Here is a 14,574-nt window from a genome sequence, read left to right as displayed (position 1 = left end):
CAGGTTCAGTATCTCTCAGGCTGAAGAAAATAATCAGCATCTTTAATTTTACCAGCTTACCTGGGACACTGAAGAGGTGCATCACCAAGAGTGGATACCTGCAACTGAACCGCCTGAAGAAGCATCTTAGGAGGAACATCCATCTCGACAGCACAGCGTTTCAAGTGACTGATTCGGCTCTGTGGGGTTCGGAACTGCTTCCCACAGATGGGACATTCAGGGACCAGAGGTTTGCTGGAGGATATCTGTGCTTCTTCCATCTCATCCAGACACCTGTGATACAACAGCAAAGCTTATTTCCTCTGAAGACTTTAAAACTGTCCATGCTAAGATTTAAACCACATTAAAGAAAAGGAAGCACAATCATCTCTAATATCTGTAACAGCCAGAAACATCTCCTAAAGAAACAAGAATTATGTGCCCACCACTGTGATGAATATGACATGTAACAGTTACATGGAGATTAGGGCCTCAGAGGCACATTAAAAATATGTTGCTCAAAAGCAAGTGCAGGTAATAACCTTACTTAACTTCATCACATCTTCATCAACTAATTCCTCTTTCTGCATTCATTCTAACATTCCAGCTAACTTTTAAGTGACTGTTAAAAAAAGAATCACACTACCACAGAAATGTTAAGTCTTCCTCACCCGAAAGATGACTACTTCTTGTCGTTCTTACCACTTTCATGGGCATAACCACATGCAGTGTCAAGAACGCAAGTGTTTTCAAGTCAGCTATCTCACTTGACAAGGACAGTTGTTCATGTCACAGAAAATGGAGCAGCTGAAATTAACACCACGCTCAAGAGTGCAGGATGATGAACTAATAATCTGTGGTAGGTCAAAACTATGTAAAATTTTTTAATCATTCTTTTGTCCTCTCCAAAGAGATTCAGGCTGTAAAAACCTGGATCTGCAGCACCTATTAGAAAAATCACTCCCTGATTAGGTAATGGCACACAGTACCTACACACACAGAGCTGCCTTAAGAGATCATTTATCTGATGTACTATGACTGTTGATTACTAGTTTGCCAGTGCATCTATTCGTCCATAGCTTTACCTCTTGTGATGAAGACTGCTATCAAAAAATCATTGCTAATATAACCTAGTAATCTCATCATCTGATTACATGCTTAATAGTTCACAAAGCAGACAATTTCCAAAAAGCATTTCTGACACGCTGTCACTGTTTTACAACCTCTTTCCTCTCAAACAGCAGTAAATATCTGAAGACAGAAACAGCAGTAACACCTCTAGAGCTGCAGGTGCAGACAACCCTAATGAATGCGAGCCACTCAATAACATGATGTAGGACTGGACAAATTAAATCACTTTTGCTTTCTGAAAGTGCTCAAATTAAGAAATTACAATCATTCAAATGCACTGTTTCTGATATTTTCTCAACAGAGAAGCACAGACTTCTAATTTACAAAGAGCTGTCTACAAAATATATTAACAGTACTTGATACTTACGACTAAGGAAACTGCTCAATTAAGAGCATTCATTTCAGTTTAGTCATCCTTCTGATAGTATCAACTTTCCCTCAGCAAACAGCTTGGATATGCAGTGGTATACTAGATGTCCTTAGACAAACAATTTTTAGCAAAATAGAGCAAACATTACTTTGTTGGCTGAGATCAGTAGATCTCAAAACCTGCAGTAGCGAGTCCTCATTAATTTTGACACCCCTTTGCAATCACAGCTCCTCTGCCACAGTACTGACAAAAACAGCATTTGCCTTACCACACACAGGCAGAAGCCCTGCAGGGCTAGACAATCAGCTTCCGCTTCAGGATCAAAACGACTTGTTAATTCAAGCCATAAAGGTCCGTATTACTATGCAGACTCCCCTGCTAACCATGTTCTTCAATGGCTAAGGGGAGTGAACGGTCTACGAGGTCAAGGGGAATAGGATGCAGAAAGGACACATCATGCCAGCCTTTCACCTGTTAACATGCTGCTCTCGTCGTGTTGTGTTCATGGCTGAGATATCCTTCTGGCAGATCTGACAAAAAAACAAGCCTGCATCCTCCAGGCTTGCCAGGGCTTCCTCTTTGGTTTCCTGCTGAAGAGCCAAAGCCAGAGCACCATCATGTTCCATGGATGGAAGATGGTGGGTATCTGGCAAAGAACAAAGAGATGATCTGAGACAGAAAGCTAAGAATCCTGTATGAAAGGCGTGGAACCAACATACTTGTCATTATTAGCTTATTAAACTAGACACGTAAAAACTAATTGCCATCTTTCCCTTGCATCTTCACATCTGATCTCTCACAAGGAAATGTACAAACTGCACTCTTCAAATGTGACAGGATGGCACTAGCAGAGGAGCAGGAGGTGGCAATTTGTTCACAGTACAGCACAAGTCAGAGCCAAATAAAGGGTAAGTTTTGGAAAAGTTTCTGGAGAGAACATGGAATCTTATAAATTACATATTACACAGCAGTTTTATGTCCATACAGGACCAACAAGGCCTTGACTTCTAAAGAAGAAAACCAGAGTAAAATTGCTGTGGATTCAATTCATCTGCACAGAACAAATTACCTTATAGAGTGCCTGGAGATATACCAAAGATGGGGGCTACCTAAGAGTCATATTTACCTAATAGTACCTAACACTGTCCTGACGTTCACTGGTCCTGTTGGAATTTCAACCTGTTTCCAAGAAGGTAATTATCCCTCTAGAATCTAACATGAGGTTAATTCAGCCTTAGAGAGGAGCTGGAAGCAAAGTACAAATAGTTCTTGAACAATAGAGAGAGCAAGTTTTCTCAGTGATCTGGAGTGATTTATTCAGTGCTGCACGCGGAGCCGCTAGGCTAGCTGGGAACAAAGCCCAGGAATCCTGACTGCTTCTCATGCAACCATTCACACCAGCCCACAGCACTCTTTCTGCACATACAAGAGCTTACAGGAGAAACGTACCATTCTCTGGTGGGTTCTGCCCCTGGCTTTCATCAGGGAAATCCCCGCTGGCTACAGACTTTGGCAAACTATCATCTGTGCTGTGTTTTAGTTGCTCAGGTGCCACCCTCTTGAACTGCTGCATTCTCTCCACTACCAGATCTGCTACCCGCATCTTCGACACTGCAAGCGGCGGTACCTTTGAGGTGGGTGAAGAGCAGGTCTCTGGCTGTGTAGCAGGATGGAAGGATAATGTGGTCTGGGAACAGCCACTCTGGGTATTTACTAGACGGGGAGAAAACACCAGAGCTTTACCAGTCAGTTTTAAACACCCAGCTGAGTTGCCCACAGAGCTGCTGAGAAGGTTCCCCAACAGCAGCCTAAGTCAGGCTCAGTTTTGCAACAGCCATTCTTAGAGGAAGAAGCGAACAATTTGTCTAACTATTGCATGACTTTATAACCACAGTAACAGTATCAGGTTTCTGTGCTACAGCGGAGTTTAAGTATCTCTCTTTCCCTTTTAGAGGAAGGAATATTAAGGAAGGCCTTGCCTGAAGGTCTCTAGTGAGAACAAGAAGCAAGGCAGCCCTACAGCACCATTCTCCCCAGCGTTCCCACAGCAGAACATCCTGTGGCTCCTGCTGGTTTTTGATCTCCACACCCTACTTGTGGCTCAAATTTTCAGGCTCTGAGCTGAAGGAACCCAGAGTTCCCAAAGGTACAGTGGTAACAAGCAAGAGGCAGAGGCAATGCTAGGCTAACACCTCAGAAAACCACTGTTCTGCTTGAGGTATCCTGTGGCTACGGGCAGCATCCAAGACAGGACCATGGATCTCACCAGCCCAGTATCTTGACTCTGAGTGCAGTCAGCAACACATACTTAAGAAAGGGTGATCAGGACAGGACAGGTGCAAAATAACCCTTTTCCTGGCTGACCTTATTTATCAGTTTAAACACCTAGATAAGCCTAAGTAGCTAAGTATGGATGGAAACACAAGATGCAAGCCAGCTTCAGTCAGTTCTTCTGTATGTCCCCTCCAGATGGACTTTTGAAGACCTCCACTGAACTAGAGTCCTTTCAGTCCTAGTCTATTTTCTGTCTGAATGATTTTGGTTCACTCACCTGTCAGAGCCCTTTGGCTACACTCGCTGGCCACTGTACTCAGCTGGCTGGCAGGGAAGGGGCTTCTCTCTCCATCCCCTTGTGCAGTCTCACCACTACTACAGGCCACAGTGTCATCATCTTCTTTATGCACCAACATTTGTTCTTTTGGACCCAAATGTTGAGATAAGTTTCCTTCTTTCACTGCTGGTAAGCGATGATGGTTTTGGCTCTTAGCAACAGCTCTGTCTCTTCTTAATTTGCTTCTTGCTGCAGTGCTCTTTGGCCTGTTCTGAGCCCTCTTTGCTGCCTCAGCATCCCCAGCTTTTTTCTTTGCTCTATTCAAAAGATTTGCCCACAACTCTTTAAAATCATTGTCCTGTTCATCCATTGGCCTGCAGGTTCCAGTAACACTGGCCTAATGACACTGTGAGGACTGGGAGGCAGGGGGAGATACTAGAATCAGTTCAGGTTTGCATCACCCGTGACCTGGTATTTTCACCAGTTCACTTCTACCACCTCATGGATGTTCATTTTCCAGACTTCAATGAGGTCAACAGAGCGGGCACTTCTGTGCTGTTCTGACTGTTCATTCTTCCACAGTTAATTCACAGCCATTTAGTAGAGCATGTTCTCTCTCCAAGGACCCCACCTGCTTTCACAAGCTGATTCTTCAGAGGTCTCTAGACCATGAGTTCAGCACCTCAATTTGTGCAGAGCACGCACAAGATCTTCATGATAGAGCTTCAGAAAGACACTTACTAAAGCCCTTAAAGAAAGAAATAAAAGAAGGTAGTTATGTGGGATGGTATATGCAGACAGGGCTGGTGTAGAACTCTGAAGGAGGAGAGAATTTGCATAAACCAGTAAGATTAGAAAAAGCATATATTGACCCAAAACACTGTCTCTATAATTGTACTACAGACATGCACAAGCCCCATTAGGAAAGAAGAGGAAAGCTTTCCAAACAGGTATCTGATACTGAGTAGGCTTTTGTCCTGGAGCTTTTTGAGGATTTGAGACTGTCCTTTTTGTATATGTATTCACATGTACATTTATATAACACAAGACCAGTGAATGCAGCAGGGGAGGGAAAAAAAAAAAAAAGTCCTTCAGATCAAGACAGCTACTCTAGACTGTAAACTTCAGCTTTGAGACACTGCAGCTTTAAAGAGGAGAGCCTGATCTCATTTTGAGAAGTAAATAAAGGCAGTTTCTGGCATTTCAGAAGAGTTTCTGGGACAAGTCTGAGAACAACTCTATCAAACATGTTCATCCTTTCTCTCCTCTCACATCCATGGCTGCTCACCATTAGGATTAGCTCTCCTGCTAACTAATGCTAAACTCTGAGTACCCAATAAACTGTGGCACCGACCATGTTCCACAAATTGCTGTCAAATACACAAGGTAAACAGACTCAACAAATGGTATTTTTAAATGAGTTTCTTAATCTTTTCAGCTACAGTAAGAACAGCAGTACTAGCTAGGGATTACTTGGAACAGCACTGGGTACAATGTCCAGATGGAAACGCCATCAAGCCCCAGGCAACATTAAAACTAGATCTCTATTCTTAGACATTTTGATTGTCTTCTTCCTAGTCCTAAGTTCACTATGGTCCTGACTATTTTACCAGAGGTTTTATATTGCTCTCAAAACCTATTTCTTTCAAGCTTAAACTGGAGTGTTTCACTTGGAATGGCAACAGCTGTGGTTCAGTTTCTCCAGTAAAGCTCTGGGCACAGAAAGACTCAAAAAGCAGGAAAAACACATGCAAGATTGTTTTCTCAAATGGCTTGGCTGCAGACATGCAAGGCTAAGGAATGCTGGTTACACACTTTCATGGGTCAGCCTTTCCTATAAGCAATTACAGATGTTAATGGATTTATTTATTTTAAACTCAGGCTCCCAAACCAGCAGAGGATTTTGCTGTGAATCTTGGAGTCATTTCCTGTCAGAGAGAAACTGAAGTTTTATGTAGCCAGTTCATAAATTTGATTTTCCTGGACAGAATCTTGGTATAGTTATCGCTGTAAATTGACCGTTTTATTCTATGTAGGAGACAGAACGTGGAGAAAAACAGAACCTCACATCCTCCATGGCTTTAAGTACCTCTCAAAGACACATTTGTAATGTCATACTATTTATGGTTAGTTCCTGATATTAAACTTTGAAACAGATCAGCACTTTTGCATTTGCAACCAATGTTCAGTGCCCCAGGTAGAGCAAGTCAGACATACAAACAATGCAAAACCACCTAAGAATGTATCTGTCTTTCTCCTTGCCCTTTCCAGACTTGCAGTTACAGGCTCCTGCTCTGTTCATCACCTCAGTATCTCTGATGCTGCTGCTATCAGTGTACCTAACAGCCAGCTTTCGGACCAGTTTATGGAGCTCGAAAAGTATTGGCTTTGAAAATAATTTCTTTCAGTATAGTATTCAATTCATTTTGGAAGATTTTAGGACTCAACAAATCACAAGGTTGGTCAAATAAAATAAACAGCAGCACTTACCTATCCACTTAGATGCCAAATCTATAGCCCAGCTGTTTGCTTCAACTAAATGTGGATCAGCAAAGTGGTACAAAGCAGGATCAGTAACAATGAAAGGTGGAACCTAGAAATGGGAAGGAAAGGGTTAGATTTAGTGTATTTTGTACTGACTGCTCTTTTTGCTCAAGTTCCAAGTTGCAGGGGGAAGGAGACAGCACACGCTCCAAAGGTGCTAAGTTCTGCCACTTCCATTAACCTGTGTACCTGAAGTGAGAGTAGGTGAGTTAGATGCATTGCTCAGGATCTGCTCAGCTCAGCAGTGAGCAGCACCATTGCAGAAAAAGCCCAGAACCCTTCAGAAGGCAGAACAGGTCAGACAGACTGGATAAAGCCCTGAGGAACCTGGTCTGACCCCACAGCTGACCCTGCTTTGAGCAGGACATCAGACTAGAGACCTCCTGAGGTCACTTCCAGCCTGAGTTATCTTATCCTACAAATAGTCTGTCCTTGCCTTTTCCAGTTGGGACTAATTTTGTTTCCTGGTAACTTTCTTTAAACCAGTCATGTAACACCCTCACCTTTTGATCCAGCTGTTTTCAGGCTCATAGGCATCTACTGGATTGAGCTCCCTGGTTTAACTGAAAAAAATTCAGGTATCCCTTCTCATCAGTTCTGTTTGCATCCTTTGTACTTCACTGTCTTCTGTTGAGACAAGGAGGACAGAAGCTCTGAATACACTCTCTTTAGACCACTCAGTATTTTCTAAAATGTATCACATCCTCCAGTCTTTGTGCTCTAAAGTAAGAGCCCTAGTCTTTTCTCTTTTCCTAGGAGAATCTTTCCTGACCCCTAACCATCCCCATCAGTACTCTCTGAAGCTGCTTCACTCTCCATTGCTTTTTCTGAGACACGCTGACCAGTACTGCGGACAGCAGACTGTTGATACAGCTGGTGAAGAAGCTTTATATTGTTCACATTCCTTCCCCATCCAGGCCTCAGAGATCCTAACATCTTCTTCGGTTTGAAAGGATCTGCTTGTTGAGCAAAGGTTTTACCTGAACAGAGATGCCCAGAGCTCTTTCAGTATCTGGTATCATTAAGGTGTTCCATATGATTTATCTCTTTTTCCACCTCTGTGCTCTACTTTACACACCTCCACACTGAATTTCATGATCTAGTTAGTGTGTCACCTGCAGCTCGGAGCCTGCTGAAAACACCTGTGCTCTCGACTCAGCTCAAAAAGCTGTGCCACTGCCCAGTAGGACCACCAGGCACATGCTGAGGTGGATTCAGAATGAACGCTTGGATGCTGTTTGCTACCCTCCAGCCAGTTTGCTCTCTCAGATAGTTTACCATTCATGATAATTCTTTACCTCTTTCCCCTTTTCAAAGGATTTCTGAGCAAGCTACACTAATCCATTCTTTATTTCCTGATTTGTTGATGAATTCAAACCAGTCCCTTAGACTACTGAGAGACAGTCTACTAGAGAAACTAGGCTACCACATTGATGAAATGCTATCAGGTTAAAAATATATAATGACAGACATCTACAAATAACTTGATGATCACTTTAGCCAGTTTAATAAAAGACTTCCTGCCTTGTAATTCCTTAGTTCAGTCACAGAATCCTTGTTTTACCTGTTGTTTGGGTTTTTAAAAGATCTGCTACCCTGCCACCTTTCAGAGCAGTCTCTCTTTTAACAACTTAGAGCATATTTCTACCAGCAGTCCCACCACTTGACACTATCTCTTCTGAGCAATCAAATATATGTCTGGGCTTGCTCACTTGCCACTTTTAACTATTTGTTCCAGGAACAATTCTCCTGCCATTTCAGTGCCCAAGAATACATCACCATTATGGCTAGAAAGTGTAGATCAGTGTTAGGTAGGCCTCAACAACCCACACCCAGTAGATACCTTCTCCCCTCTCTCCCCTGCAGTATATCCTCCTCAATTACTCATCTCTAAGGAAAGCCTGACCCTATACCTTCAAAAATGGGAAATGCCATGCTACCTTGGGAGCAATTTCCTGGGTTTCACAAGAAATACTTGGGGAAGTGGGATTATTTAACGCTAGAAAGCAAAGCAAAAAGTAACCTGGTTTTTGATACATACCATTTCCTTGTGGTGAAAGTACAAATTACCCCGTTCTGCAGACAGATCCTCTCCCCCTGTCTCCACCAGTGAAGCAGCTGAACAGGCAGCTGCATTCCTAATGGGGCATAGGAAGACATGGTGCTGAGTCTGCAGCACCCGTCTCCCCTCGGCAGGAAACATGGAGTGAGGCTCTGTTTGTGTGCCCGGCAGAGTGGGCTGCTGCAGGAAGGGTGGCACCTTTCTCAGCAGAAGCACCTTCTCCCACTTCCTCCACCAGCAAGATCAACATAGGAGTGGTCCTGACAGTCCTGTAAGGCTGGCCAGAACTTAACGGAACGTCAAAGAATGGGATCAAAGTGACTGATAACTTAGTCTTCAGAAATTAGTTAATTGCCACAGCCCGTATGAAGTGATGCCGCTAATTACAGAGCGTTGACAGTGGACAGGATGATGGGATGCATGCTGTTGTGTTGGCATTAAAAGTTCTATTGCTCCCTCCCCTTCTCTTTTTGTGAAAGCTGTGGCCTAAAGATCTGAAGGTAGCAAAACTTTCAATCAAGCCAGTACAAATACTGCAAAGGGAAAGAATTTCTGTAGTGTTTGTTCTGGAAACCACACTAGAAGGCAGTCCCTAGGGATTCTTCCAGACCGAATCCTGTAACAAAAAAATCTTCCTACAGGTTCCTGATGGAGAACCTACATGTCAACAGTGTAACTTCTGAAAAAGCGTATTATCTTCCATACTTTTAGAGAGTCTCTTCACTACAGCCTGTTCTCTCCAGGTTCCTGCACTAACCAATACCTTTATCACCAACACTATTTTACAAAGACACAACACTAGATCTGTACAGTGCAGGGTCTCTGTGTTTGTAGAACCACAAATAAATTAACACTGAGGACAGCAGCACTTGCTCTATGAGGAAAGAACAAAGGTAAGTGCAGAACAGAATCCAGTCAGGTATTCACCCTCTTGTTCAGGTCTCTGCCAGCTTTCCTGTGCTAGAAAAGGATACCAAAATCAGGCGTGGAAAATAGGAGATGACAAATTAAGTCTATATAAGGAAGGAAATGATAGCTAGGAAAATCATAATCAGATTCCAATGAGCAATCTTAGCAGTGACGATTATCAATGCCTACCTGACACTACCCACTTCTGTTTCCTAACATCCTGGCAGAGTACCATGCTCTTATTTCTTTTCAAGGCTGCACCTCCCCTGGTAGTACCTTGTACACATGGCAAAGGATTTCATAGACAGTAAAAAAATCTGTTACATTCCAGACATGAATTCTAAATTACTACTTACATGACAAAATGTCCCTCTACCTTTCAAATACTGTAGAAACTAACCTTACCTTATAAAGCACTTCACTGAGATAGAAAATTTTTACTTCATACCTCCTCTGGAAAGATAAAGGGGAAGTGAATATAAAAATAAAAACTAACGGTTGCTCAGGTGCAAATGCTCATGGCTTGTATGCAAACGCAGTAGCATACAAATCAGAAATATATGCAGCTGGTGTTTCAAAAAATGCTTATGTGATTTGACTGAAAACAACAAAAAAATATTAAACAGAAAAATACAACGGTGAATTAAGGAGCGAATAAAAACATTTCAGTAGAGGCCCCCAAAATCAATAAAGAGAACAATACTTATTAAAACCTAACTTGGTTTTCACAGAAAGAAGAATAATCAGAATAGTAATAAAACCAGACATGTAAAATATCAACATGTAAGGGAACTGCATAGCACTGAATATGAACAATGAACTGTATCAGAATGAGGAGGTGGTAAAATTACATAAGATTAGTTACCTGGTCAGAAAAGGTAAGGATTTTCAAGAAGATCCTTTTGGTATACGTCAAAACCAAAAAGAAAAAACTACCAAGGCCACTAGATCATTACAAAAAAAACTGCAGAACTGTTAATACTGAGAATACTAAATATTCTTGTAATATCCATCCCATGATGTTGATGAAAGTAGCCTACTCTAACAGTAATCCAAAGCATACTGAAAAGCAGCTATTGAAGGTATTTCTGTCAACAGAATTGGATCATTTGCAAGTAGAAGTCACTGTGGTTTTTCAAAAAGGACAATCAGGGAAGTAAACACCCGTCTTTCAGACTGAGATCAACGCCAGGCTGTTAAAGAAATGGCTTATATGGGAATTGCTGAATAAAGATGGATAATAAAATTAATACCAATCAACACAGTTTTATGAAAACCAAGATCTCTTACATTAAGCTAATACCTTTTTAATGAGACCTCTGTGTGTTAACAGAGGTGTAATTCTTCTGTAAACCATTAAAAAAGTATCGAGGGACAAAATGATTAATTAAAAATATACAAAATCAATACAACACATTTAAAAAATTATTAAAATGTAGCTAGATAGGTTTCAAAATGCAACTGCAAACAGCAGTCATTGAGAGCATATATTTCTAGTACATCCCTCAGAGATTAACTCTCTGCCTATCTCGCTCTTCTATTACTTAGACTTAAGAAATGAGTTAGGAGAGACATAAACCACCACTGATCAAGCTGCCTGATGATGCAGAGAAGGGAACTGTTAGATAGCATTGATGACAGAGAGGCAGAACGATGCAGCCGACTTGGTAAACTAGCACAAATCTCAACACAAAGTCCCTGTTTTGGGCCGAGGCCATACTTACAGCGTAGGTAAATCTATCCTGGGGAGCAACAACTACAAAGGACTAAGCAGTCTGGACAGCTAATCAGAACGATGGTGGGCCCCTATATGAGTCTGTGGCCATATCAATACATATGCTTTAACAGTAAAAAGGTTTTATTTCCTTTATAGTTGGTCCTAGTGAAAACTGTGGTGAAATTGTGACAGTGAACCTACAGCATGATTCATTCCAGAGGACACATGGCCTACAGCTCATACAGCACCAGTGGCACATAGCTTTTCACACTGCCTTTTCAGGACCCAGCACAAAGCCTTACACAGGCAGTCATTCTTACAAACTGACCACAATGTGACCTTATCCCAGGTGTCTGACTCCACCCTGATACAGGTAATTTTGACCATGTCAAACAACTTTATCATTTTGTACATCAAGAATGGAGCAATCTGCCTTACGGATGTTTGCGGAAAGAAAACCAACTGAATAATTAATGAAGAAGTGCATATAAAGAGAAGTAAGAACACAATGTGAAACATTCAAGCCATTTCTCTCCAATAAGACAATGGTATTCTAAAGGGCACATTCACTTAAAACAATGTAAATTCTACTGATACTACTTTTTCTCAAAAAGTGTGTCTCCTGATTTGTGATTATGTTGAAGCTTATAATCACAAAAGCCAAATACAAACTGAAATTTAACGCAGTATCTTGATTTCCCCACATTCTCTGAAATAGAAAGATGCTTACTTTGAAAAGGTGGCCAAATTCATCATGGATTTCTACAGGTGATCTAATAATATATCTTTTACACTAATGTTTCATTGATATATAACAGCTAATAACTTGCTCTCTTCTCAGCTAAAATCACATAGAAGAGCTACAGCAAAATACACATTACTTTGTGGGTATGTCGCTTTATGATGTTTTCATGCTATTGTATCTTTTCTCCATATTCCAGCTTCTATCACAAACAGGCTTGGCTTACTGTTCTGAAAATACATTTTTTACATTTTTTCCTATTAAACTATTAACTTAGCTTCTTCACCTTCTCAATATCTAAATATAGTTACCTACAGACTTGGTGTGAGTGCTCTGGGAAACGCTGGTATCATACCAATGATCTCAAAGATGCACAAATGTGCCTCTTCCATGGACTGCTACAATAACAGCAAGAGGTCAGCTCTCAGACAGTGATATCAATTCCTCTGTGTTTAGCTTTCAGGAAAATTCTTTCTAGAAACCCTGGACAAGGATGTCATGTACAACTGAGGACCGCAAAGCATAGTTTGTTTCACTAGCATACAGCGTGTCAAACATCCTGTTTAAATTGCTATTTTCTACCATTTGACAGTTTCTTTGGAAAAAATGTGTCATGAAAATTGACCCAGTGGGAAAAGAAAATGCTCAAAAGAACTTGAGGTCTATTTTCTTCCAAATGTAAAGCTTACGATAAAAATTCTTTCTGCTTGTTTCCAGTCTGCCTCTGACACCCCGTATTGCATCAAGAAATACAGTGACTTCTGGCTATTCAGAAAAATGTTTTAATCCAAACAGCAAAATCAAAGGGGAGAAAAGGGACCTGGAGGGAGACGAAGAACAGCATTTTAAGTAGGTATGAATGCCAACCACACAAGGGTCATTTTTTGCAGTCAAATCAGGGACTGTACTCCCTGATTTTTGAGAGTTTATACAGAAGCCAGCAGACAGACCATCAGTCAATGTTACTGCCCTTGGGCTTTACTAGACTCAAAACTATTTTAGTACAAATAATAGATGTTTTTGCACAGTAAATACACAATTCTGGCATTATTTAAAAACAGGATGGTTAAAAGAAGCATCTTTTATGTGTATATGCGGCACGAGCATCACTTACACAAAGTGTTGGTAAAACAGCCGACACCGACTGTTCCCCACCAAGGCAGGCCCATACGCTGGTCCTCGTGCCGCTGAGCCTGGAACAGAAAGATAAAATGTCATGTTGCTTCACGGAACAGCTGCCGGACTCCTCAGAATTGCTCTCCCTGATAACGTTGCTCGAGAGAAGTTTGCTTTGAGACTGGATGCATTAAACAGAGTTTTTAATGAATCCTCCCAGCTGCCTGTGCATGCTTAAACTCTTGACACCCTCGCAAGCAGGCCTGCCGTTGAACACCTCGCCTTTAGCACCCAGTTTTTGCTTGTGATGCTGCGTTAACGTCAAGGATGGCACTTCACCCTATGGAACAGCTGCCACACAGCGACGAGCCGCCCACCCGACCCTGCCAGAGGCCCCCCAAGGCGCCAGCGCTCCCGGGCCCGGCGGGGCCCCGAGGGAACGCGGTGCTCACCTCAGCGCCCCGTCGCCGCAGCGACCACGCCCCTCCCCCTCCCCTCGAGGGGATGACGTCCCACCGCTGACGTCACGTCCCACCGCGCATGACGCCACACCCTGAGGTAACGCCAGCCCCAGGGCTCGACGCCAGCGCCTCCCGGCCAGCAGGTGGCGCCGCGCCGCGCTCACTGCGCCGGCGTCATGACGTCACGCCGCCCGCCAGCCCGCCCGCCGCCGCCCCGGTAGCGCTGCCCACCCGGCCGCCGCTGTGAGGGCGCTGCCCGCCGGCTCGGCCCGCCGCTGACCTCGCTCTCCGCCGCGACACGGGCGGCCACCGCTCCCCGCCGGGGAGCCCCGATGCCCAACCGAAGCGCATGCGCGGGGCGCCAACCGTCTCGCTGGCCCCGCGGCCTGCCCGCCGCGCATGCGCCACGCTCCTGGCAGCCTCCTGCCGGCGGGGTCTGCGCGTGCGCACCCGGCCCCGGCCGCGCCCTCCCCGCGCAGGCGCACTGGCTTCCCGCCACTGGTTGCTGTGGTGATCCCCCACCCCCCCCCAGTTGTTCCCTCAGCGGGGCCCGGCCTGTCCGCGAAGCCGACTCAGGGGCTTCCCGCGCCGGGACAGCGGCCGGGAGCCTCCCCCCCGGGCAGGCGGCGCCGCTGGGCGGCGCCTGCTGATGCGAGGCCGGGCTGAGGCGAGCGGTCCGGCGGCCGCCGGGGGCGGCCGTGCTCCAGGGGAAGCGGCGGCGGGCCCGGCCGCCTCCCGCCGCCATGCAGCACCACAGGGCCTCGGCCGGTCCCGGCCCGCCCCCAGCCCCGGCGGGCCTTAAGTGCTCGTAGGTTTGATTAGAGCCTCGGCTCGGGTTGTAACTGAGGCGAACAACGAGTCTGGAAAAAACACCACCGAAAGAGTAAAGCATACAGCGTAGCGTTGTTGATGAATATTTTTAAAGGACTTGGATCTATCAAAATGTTCGTATGTAGAAAAATATAAATTGGAAAGAGGGAGAGAACTTCATA

The 14,574-nt window shown here is 43.9% G+C and overlaps 1 protein-coding gene across 10 annotated transcripts in view; it reads right to left on the bottom strand.

Annotated features, from left to right (window-relative positions):
- Window positions 1-14,121, bottom strand: part of SLX4 (SLX4 structure-specific endonuclease subunit) — a 38,143-nt gene extending 24,022 nt beyond the window's left edge. For 2 of the 10 annotated variants that reach the window (XM_080383501.1, XM_080383500.1), the window contains exons 1-7: window positions 13,863-14,121; window positions 13,120-13,198; window positions 6,522-6,624; window positions 4,032-4,779; window positions 2,930-3,193; window positions 1,952-2,126; window positions 61-273 (exon numbers count right to left, since the gene is read on the bottom strand). In XM_080383501.1, the coding sequence (XP_080239627.1) occupies window positions 61-273; window positions 1,952-2,126; window positions 2,930-3,193; window positions 4,032-4,401 (1,022 nt within the window). In that variant the 5' untranslated portion in view covers window positions 4,402-4,779; window positions 6,522-6,624; window positions 13,120-13,198; window positions 13,863-14,121. Of the gene's footprint in view, window positions 1-60; window positions 274-1,951; window positions 2,127-2,929; window positions 3,194-4,031; window positions 4,780-6,521; window positions 6,625-7,078; window positions 7,203-13,119; window positions 13,199-13,813 lie in introns of those variants that run through there. The other 8 variants (XM_080383492.1, XM_080383495.1, XM_080383498.1 and 5 more) reach the window with 7 other exon arrangements.
- Window positions 14,122-14,574: the final 453 nt, after the last annotated feature.

The sequence above is a fragment of the Falco punctatus genome (assembly GCF_963210335.1).
Source record: "Falco punctatus genome assembly, chromosome: 4".
NCBI classification, from domain to species: Eukaryota; Metazoa; Chordata; class Aves; order Falconiformes; family Falconidae; genus Falco; species Falco punctatus.
Note: the sequence above shows the minus strand (reverse complement) of the source record. Positions and strands in the feature narration are given on the sequence as shown.